The 10,000-nt window shown below is 37.6% G+C and overlaps 1 protein-coding gene across 1 annotated transcript in view; it reads right to left on the bottom strand.

Annotated features, from left to right (window-relative positions):
* Positions 1–10,000, bottom strand: part of LOC138052757 (CUB and sushi domain-containing protein 3-like) — a 52,743-nt gene that overhangs the window by 7,939 nt on the left and 34,804 nt on the right. Inside the window, exons 21-22 of the mRNA XM_068899331.1 lie at positions 1,091–1,114; positions 668–985 (exon numbers count right to left, since the gene is read on the bottom strand). Coding sequence (XP_068755432.1) covers positions 668–985; positions 1,091–1,114 — 342 coding nt within the window. The remainder of the gene's footprint in view (positions 1–667; positions 986–1,090; positions 1,115–10,000) is intronic.

Raw genomic sequence — 10,000 nt, 5'->3', positions numbered from 1 at the left:
TAGGTTCTGGTTAGCGCTAAAGGTTACAGAAGACTTCAAAATGTGGAAAAAAACTTTACTGACACACGATGCGATCCATTGTCTTTTTTCTTACTAAATTTTGACGTCATCTGCAAGCGATGCAATGATTTCACGTTGTTGTTGTTTTTACAAATAGACCTTATTCATAAATGGCGGTCACATTTATAATTCTTTTGTCCACGTACAAATTAGCCTACCAAGCCTCATTTCAGAGCAAGAATTCTTTCCAATTCCCTGTATGGTATCGAGGCTTGGTAGCCTAATTTGCACTTCGACAAAAGAATTATAAATTGACCTCCATTTATGAATAAGGTCTATACCGGTACATTTTACAAGGTCAGCTTTAACATGATGCTTATAAATTCTGTTAGGAGATTCATATTACATAAAGAAACGGAAAGAAAAAAAATCACTTATAGATGCAGAAAACAGAATAAACGATAATAGACAGTAAAAGAAAGGAAAAGACATATCCAGATAAAAGCGAAAAGAAGTTTTCAACTGTCCATTGTGTAGTTTGTTACTACACAGCAGTTCTCTAGAGCGTTCACCCGCTGGATAAGGAACTACCCAGTGGATAGCGGTATCTACCTTCTGAACCAGTGAGACGTGATAATGAAAGATTGCTTTGTTGGTTTTTACTTACTTGCTTCTGAGCACACGACTGACGCATCTTCACTGTGGCCACAGTTGTGGATACCCCATCCCCTGTGAGGACAGCGTGTGAAGGAGCTCTCAGGTCCCTTACAATTTACATCGTCCAGCCATATGGAACCGCTACCTTGCCCAAAACGAGCACTTTGTGGAGAAGAGATGGCAAACAAGAATCCAAGTTCGCGACAAACAACATATGCATCTTTGATATCCCAGTCATCATCACAAACTGTTCCCCAGGTTCCACTGTGATATATTTCCACTCGTCCTTCGCCTCTTCGAGTTTCTCCAATCAGTCTTAGCACTCCATCTGTGAGTAAAACAGTAACACACCAAAAATGTAAATCACTGTATTAAGAAGCAGCACAGTACAACAAAACAAACAACACTGCGAAGTAATAATTGATGAGCTCACATGATCCTGTAGTTGTTACTGTCGCTGAAAAATCAAAAGAATACAATTTCTCCGTTAGTAGTTTGTTACGTAACACCTTAATATCTCAAGGTACGTTTTACATTTCAATGCACTTCCTTAACAGATTAGTCTCAAGTTTCCAATTTCGAATAAACTTACAGTTGAAAGCAAGTCTAGAGGTTATTTTCACTCTAATTAGAAACAGTTGCACAAATGGGGAAATCGATTTTCTGGTGACCACAGGGATGATTAAGCAATCACCGTGCCTACAACTCGTGACAGAAGACTCAGAATACTTGCGCTGTACATTCCTTTGCCTCACGGGGTTACTGTGTTTAGCAAAACTAGCATTGATTAGAGCAGAGTAAGTGAAGAGGAATCAAAGATCCCGAGAAACGATGATACATTTCCACTCGCCCTTCCTCCCCATTGTTGAGTTCCTCCAATTCGTCTTAACATTCTATCTGCAAGTGAAAGTTTGAGTCGACAGTAGGGCTAAACGCACGCATAAAGCCAAACAGAACCCATTTTTTAAATGCGGTTAGCAAGATCAACTGTTTGTGATACAGACCAACGTGTATATAAGAGAAAGTGAACCCTTTGGTCTGATATATAGTCACTTCAAATCTATTCATACGTTGCGCCCTTGCCACGAAGATTATTTTTATCCGATGTTTCTAAGACTGCCTGGTCCACTTTCACTCTAACTGACCAATAACTTAACGTCCTTGAAATAACTAATGGTAGATTCCGAATAATTTTAGTCGAAAATAGGGCTTGATATCGAGGATAATCTCTTTTCGCGTAATGTAATATTCCTGGCACAATGTTAGGAATAGATAGAAAACTCTAAGTACTAGTTTGGAAAGGGTATCTTTTTTGGAGGGCGGCAACGGAGCCAAAACTGTTTACCCGAAAATAGATGACAACTGATTGTTTGGCCTTTCCTGATTGTACCCTTTACTATGATGACTGGAAACCGAAACAATTTGGTTTGATTAATGTAAATCAAATCTATTAATGCATTCGTGATTGACCAATCAGAAATGCGATATTCTGTTGAGCGTGTAATAGGGTCCATTGAAGAAGGTAATAATAATAATAATAATAATAATAATAATAATAATAATAATAATAATAATAATGATAATAATAACTAAGAAACAGGAAAAATACACAGAGCTACGTGCAGGCATCAAACAACTTTATAAGAGCACATGCGTTTAACAAATCAATATTGTTTTTAACTTTCTCGAAGGCTACCATGATGAGCTAAGGAAAGGACTAATCTCAATAACGAACACTGAAAAAGAGCTGTCCTTCCTTACTGAACACTGTCAGAAATGGATTATTTTCCAGAACGCAAATAAAGTTAAGAAGTTCTATGAATATGTATAAACTGTTTGAATGTAAAGAAAATGATGAAGTGTAACCTAACTAGCCCAGACCCATGTCTGCAAGTTATGTAAATGATTCATGCAAACAAAAATGAAATCTTCCATCATCATAATAATAATAATAATAATAATAATAATAATAATAATAATAATAATAATAATAATAAAACCATTCCAGAAAACCATTGACCATGTCGTGGCAGGGTGCCCTGAGCTGGCCAAAACTGAATCCGTACACAGACATGACAAAGCCGCCACATACCTACACTGGAACATTTGAAAAGAGCTAAATATAGACATAGAAGAGAAGTGGTATGAGCATGAACCCCATACAATAACAGAAAAAAGAAAACATCACAATCTTGTGGGATAAATTGTGCCAATACAGACAGACCGTGAGATAAAGGAGGAGAAAAGCTGCCTACTCATTGATATGTCCATCCCCACTGAAAAAAACACCTTAGTTAAAGTTACTGAAAAGTTGTAAAAATATAAAAACCTCGAAATCAAGGTTAACGAATCTGGGGGATGAAGGCCACAACGATTCCAGGGGTGATTGGAGCACTGGGACTTATAAAAAACGGCTTGGAGAAATACATCAAACAAATCCCGGGTAACATCAAAATTACTGAACTACAGAAGACTACACTACTAGGAACATCACACATCCTAAGAAAGCCACTCTCCATCAAGTAGACTTTTACCTCATTTTAGCCCCAGGCCCAAGGAATAGGCTCGGCTATTATGTTGTAATATGACATAAAGTTAAATGAGATATATGAGCATAATAATAATAATAATAATAATAATAATAATAATAATAATAATAATAATAATAATAATAATAATAATAATGATAATAATAGTAATCATCATCATCATCATCATAACAAAATCCTCAAAGACATCGATGGGAAAACCACTCAAACAAACTCACAAAGCCCACACGCCATAAAAGACTTCTACGACAAGCACTGCGAAAGAAATAAATAGAGAATGTGAAAGAGCAAGCATTGCTAGATGCACTAACCACCAAACAACTCGAAGACCCCGACATGGCACCGAACGCAAACCAAGTTTTCAGAAAATGGAAAAACATTCCGGACATCGTTTATAGTGTCAATAAAGTCATCACTGAGGCAACAACTCTTACCAAGAAGAACTTATCAATAGAGAAAACAAAAAAACACAAGTCTCAAATACGAAATACAGAATGTGCGACTCTCAGATAGAAACAACATCCCATATATCAAGTGGATACAGCAAGATTGCCCAAGGCCTTTACAAAGCTAGACACGATAGAATGCTGCGGCCAATCTACCACCTACTACAGAAATACAACTTCCAAGAGAGTAACAACGAAAAACCTTGATATATGCAATCGATACCAAGAGTTGTCGTGGAAAACGCAAACACCAAGATTCTAATTGGACAATCCCTTTCAACTGGAGAGTGTCCCAGAAAATGGTACCAACAAGATCGGTTTAGCCGTATTGGACAAACAAGGCAACTAGTGGCTGATAATCGAAGGCACTGCATGCCAGGTAGGAAGCATCAAGGAAAAAACATCAATGAAGCAAGAAAAGTACATTGATTTACGGAAAGGAATAAAGAACTTATACAAGGATCACACAGTAACTCAAATCAACGTAGTATTCGACTTGAAAATGGGAAAGGAACTTAACAACATCACAAAGAAACTGAATAAAATATTATTAAATGCCAAAAGTGGATCCTTTCACAACACAATGAGATAGTTAAAAAATTCAACGGGTATATATAACGATAATAACAGTGTTACATGTAACGCAGAAACAACATAGCATAGGTGTCACCCGCATTGTTGTAAAAGAAAATACATTGAACGGCGAAATAATAATAATAATAATAATAATAATAATAATAATAATAATAATAATAATAATAATAATCACGATGATGATGATGATGATGATGATGATAACTTTATTTAACTTTTAATGGATTTAGCACAAGAGCACTAGTTGAAGTCACCAATGTAATTAACTCGCATGAAATCAAATATCGATATCAGGTATTGATGTTGTCGGTCAAATCCGTCCTCAGGCTGAATCCGTTTTTACCTAGGTTTAATTCGTGATCCACATTTTTTTTACTTAGGTTGAATATGCACTCTACCTTGCTTAAAACAGCAATTTCACCCCCTTTCCACCCCCTTCCCCCCAAAAAGGATTGAAAACGCCTTTACCTTCCCTCAAGCTCTGTCTTAAGCATCTCAGCTCATCTTCTTAATGTTTCATATCATCTTATCGGTTTCTGTATTCATACACTTCCATTTAGGATCAACATTGCGACAGAGTTGGGGAACAAAGAACTGTACTGACCTTCCAGATCTACAGTCCTGTGTCTTCACCACTACACTACGACGACGAATATGTTCAACCAAACACAGTTCTTGTCATTATGCACTTTTCTATGTATAAAAACCAAAACTAATTCTAACCTGACCATAATTTTCTCTACGCTTAATTTAGGCTCCAAAAAAGTTTCTTCAATCCATGTGAGTGCGTATTCAACCTAGGTAAAATGAGATCTGATCATCAATTTAACCTAGGTTAAAACGGATTCAATCTGAGAACGGATTTTACCCACAACACTGACACTTTTTGATATTTACGTTTTTTATCCATTATGTTTGTGGTTTTTATATGGAAACTCAATTATGCAGGCATTTTTAGTGGTCCTCACTTATGATCTATCGGAGGACAGAGGCGACGCATAGATGACGTCAAATATGTAAAAAAAAAACAAAACGGATTCAAACGGTTAAAACGGATTCAATCTGAGAACTGATTTTACCTACAACACTGACACTTTTTGATATTTACGTTTTTTATCCATCATGTGTTTGTGGTTTTTATATGGAAACTCAATTATGCAGGCATTTTTAGTGGTCCTCACTTATGATCTATCGGAGGACAGAGGCGACGCATAGATGACGTCAAATATGTAAAAAAAAAAAAACAAAACGGATTCAAACGGTTAAAACGGATTCAATCTGAGAACTGATTTTACCTACAACACTGACACTTTTTGATATTTACGTTTTTTATCCATTATGTTTGTGGTTTTTATATGGAAACTCAATTATGCAGGCATTTTTAGTGGTCCTCACATATGATCTATCGGAGGACAGAGGCGACGCATAGATGACGTCAAATATGTAAAAAAAAAAAAAAAAAACAATGAAAGGTGATGGGGTTCTAATTCTGTGGCTGATTTGTTCTCTGAAAGAGGAGTGAATTGGGCGTCAACACTGGAAGGTCGACATCTTCTTCATCACAGCTAAGTGGTCGATTGTTCAAGGCTATCTCAACATGTAGCACGACTTCACATAACTCTTTAAAGCCCATCATTCCATTTCCGATAGCTTTGTAAAGCGTCGTTTTGACCATCCCGATGAGGTTCTCGAATCAGTGATCTCCCTGGCAAGTCTCTCGGCTAAAATTAAACTGCCACTTGATCTCTTCATGTGCAAGGTAGTCTTGGACGTCCTCATCAGGCATGACTTTCCGGAGCCATCTTCCAGTACTCAGAAATGTCTTTCGTTGACGGAGTAGATCTTTCTGGGACGCCCTCGGCGTGCTATGAACTTCTCCAAGCTTCTCGTTTCCAGGCTCTATGTAGATCAGTTGCTCTCGTGAGGTTACATTAGTACAGAGTGATGCATGCCTTTCCTTCCATCCTCGAACGCCGACCCGATACTTGATTGGTCCTGCGAAATCTACCCCTATAACTACGAATGGTGTGTTCCCCTCTGAACCGGCTGATGGCAATTGGCCAGGTGGTGGATTGCTCTGAGCAATTGCTTGGAAGCACTTGCAACCTGCACTTGATTTAATCACTCGTTTGGTAAACTTCCTCAGATGTGGAACCCATTGACGTTCTCGTACCTTTGCCATGGTTAAGCCCATATCTCCTTGCAAAGTGTCCAAAAGTGAATGTTGCGTTAGCTTGCGAGTTTAGATTGTTGAGCCGTGTAGATAGATAGAATAAATACCCTGTTGCCTTCCTCGGCATACACCTTATTCCAAAATGGCTTATTATTGCGGGAAGTAAAATCCGAAATTGAGCACTAGTTTTTATGTTGGTGACGCGGAGCACTGAGGAGAGTTTCTTAAACCAAACCAAACCTTGTACCAGGCTTCGTATTCCAAAGGAAAGCGCCAAACAAGCAAAAGGGGATACTACATACGTGTTGTAGTAAAGGAGATAAATCTTTAAATTTGCTTAACATTTTAGAGGACTAAACTAGAGGGGACTGGAACTTGTGGGCTATAGACCGAGATATCCACTCACCGGGCTCAACAGACTGCGTATTAGGGAAATAGTCAGAACAATTGTATACTGACAGGACCCACCATACATCGAAAAAGATGGTGGTATCTTCTTGTAACTTATCCCTCCCACCTTAAAAGATGGTCTCTTGGTTGTATAACCCCCTCTCTATCAAGAGTAAGCACTGACGAAAAGATTCAAACCTCGCTATGCTGACTTCTTAACAATGCAAGCTTCATGCAGACAGATTATTAATGCCTCATTTCCAGTATTCAGGTCAATAATTTTTGTTCATGAGGTTCATCAGGTGGATGGTTTCTTGTATACCACCCCTCCCCTTAAACAAGGAGGGTTCTCTTCGAGTACACTTGTTTTGACCACTTCCTTTAAAGATAGCGATAAGCAACAATAACCAAAAATACTGCCATGCACGCAGGTTGACATTGAGGTCTTGGAAACTGTGGAAAGAATCTGTTCTGGTTCGTGGTTATTGAACTATATATAACTGAGGTCACTTCAACAAGATCCTAGTAACAAGATACTTTAGTGCGCTTGAGGATTTGCGGAAGTCGAATGACCCAAGGAAAAGAAAGTAAACGGATGTCCAAAAACGGAACAATAAGGGACATTAATAGATGTAGCTAATACGTCTGAAATGGCCAGAATCCAAAACTCCGGATCCAGAACCATTTAAGTCAATTACCTTAACTCTGAGGCTCAAGGGAATTGGTTTACAACATAGAACACTGCTGAATACCCTAATCAAGTATTTATTAGTACACATGTATTTAGGAACTATAGCCTCAGGTCAAATCAACAAATTAATGTAAAAATACCAAGTTAAGGCACCAAAAGACATATGAACTCATTTTTACGAAGAGTAACAACACTAATTAAAATATAATTTAAACCTATTAAGTGTACATTCTTAATCTTAATTCACGCGTTTTATGATATATGTTTATTTTACATTAAGTTTACTGTATATTTTTCTAAAGGTCGATAAATATAAAGTTATTATTATTATTATTATTAGCAGTTTATTGAAACATCTGTTTGCAAATCTATTACAAAATTTGGGCGCCCAAAGAGCGTAACCAATTCCTGTTAATCACTAAAAAAACATTACAATCCTCTATCGGTATTATATATCCTACATAATAGTATATTTTAAGTATCTAAATGTAAAAAGCCTAACCAATGATGTATGTATGAGGCCCAGAAGGCCGAAACAGTACTGTCTGCAGTTATATATATTATATATATATATATATATATAACGTTTACAAGAAAGACAACTTCACAGCGTAGCGACTTCAAGTTTCATGTTTGGACAATCATCAGGCTACAGATCTTACATTTGCATTCTAACTCATTTAAAGACCATTCTAATACTCTAGGGGAGCGTGCTATTTTAAGTTCGACAAAAGGTATTTGTTCTTGTGTCTGCATTTAGAAATTAACTCGTTTCTTTTGTTCAGTAGGTGGCGCGTATCTGCTTTTATTATGTACAACTTTTCTGTAAGGCACAGGTCGCATCTCTTTGATCCACATTTGTATGGTGAGGCGAAAGACTCTATTGCCCAGCGTAGCGTGTAATTGATGTTATTGTCCTTTAGACTCCAGATATGCCTCGATAACTCCGTCTCACTGCAGTACTTTTTATGCCTGAAGGATTTAGTGTGATTGTTGTCAGACACAAGAACAAATACCTTTTGTCGAACTTAAAATAGCACGCTCCCCTAGAGTATTAGAATGGTCTTTAAATGAGTTAGAATGCAAATGTAAGATCTGTAGCCTGATGATTGTCCAAACATGAAACTTGAAGTCGCTACGCTGTGAAGTTGTCTTTCTTGTAAACGTTATATTCGCTCTACTTCACGTATCGAGCACTCTGCAGCTAACTGGAACCCCCTACTTGCGCTATATATATATATATATATATAGATACGTAGACTTGAACTAGGTCAAAAACATTTATTTGCTACTCCGAGTTTCATGCTTCTCACGAAGCAATCATCAGGCAACTGCCAAAAAGAAGGAATACATGGTGTTTTACAGTGATTTTGAAAATAACGGTAGCAATTCACTATAGGCTGGGGTGCATAGCAACGGTTAAACAATAAAAACTGTTTCCAATGAGCTGCTAAAAATAAGCCTTAAATAATTACGCTATTGAGAAGGAATTTCTTTGCATGTCTGCAACTTGTTACAAGCTCATTTCTGTTGTTAAGGGTCGCCAAATCTGGTCTACAAATTATATAGTATTTCTCCCACAGACATAAATTACACTTCTTCGTTACATTTGAATAGGATCTCGCATGCCTAACAATCCGCCATTTAATGTGATAGTCGACTTTCTTGTCTTTCAAACCCCATACATATTTACTAAGTTCAGTGGAATTTCTGTAGCGTTCATTTCTAAAGGAACATGTGTGGTTTCTATAACGTGATTTGAATGATGTGTCGCAAAGACCGATGTAAGTTTGCTTTGACTGAGATGTTGTGACCTCTGCTTGATAGATGGTATTCCGCACGTTGCACTTTCCGTCTAGAGGGCAGGATCTTTTGTCACGGCAGTTGCAAGTGTTGATAGTTTGAGCGGGTGGATTTGATGACTTGTTAATGACGGCTTTATTTTGGTTGGAGATAATTGTTTTTACATTGCTCATGCAGCTATAACTAATTTTGAGAGTGTTCCGGTTGAAAATTCTGTGCAAAGGGTGTGATTTTGGGAAGTGCTTGCCGATTAGGGTGAGGAAACACTTTCCAACTTTTGTTTTGACGTTTTGGCTGTACGGAGGATTGAACCAGGTGATGTTTCTAGGCCTATTCTTGCGGTGTTTGGTTTCTGGAGTTGTTTTTCTGTAGGTTAGATTATATATGTAGCCGCTCTTGTTGAGTGCATCTTGGTAGGTTTCTTTCGCTTTATCAAATGATTCTTTGTCGGAAGAAATTTCTGAGAGGCGCTTGTTTATGGATTCCGGTATGTTCTTTAGGATGGATGGGGGGTGATTGGATTTCTTGTGAACGTAGAGTGGGATGTTTCCTTCTTTTGTGTAGGGATAATGCTTTCCAGATTGGAGGTCAAGGGTGACGTCTAAGAAATTTACTTTGGTGGTGTTTGCTTCGACTGTGATCTTTAAGTCGTTTTCACGGAAAATTTGGCAGAAGCCCTTCTTGATTCTTTCGATCT

The sequence above is a fragment of the Montipora capricornis genome, chromosome 6, assembly GCF_036669925.1.
Source record: "Montipora capricornis isolate CH-2021 chromosome 6, ASM3666992v2, whole genome shotgun sequence".
Taxonomy (NCBI): domain Eukaryota; kingdom Metazoa; phylum Cnidaria; class Anthozoa; order Scleractinia; family Acroporidae; genus Montipora; species Montipora capricornis.
Note: the sequence above shows the minus strand (reverse complement) of the source record. Positions and strands in the feature narration are given on the sequence as shown.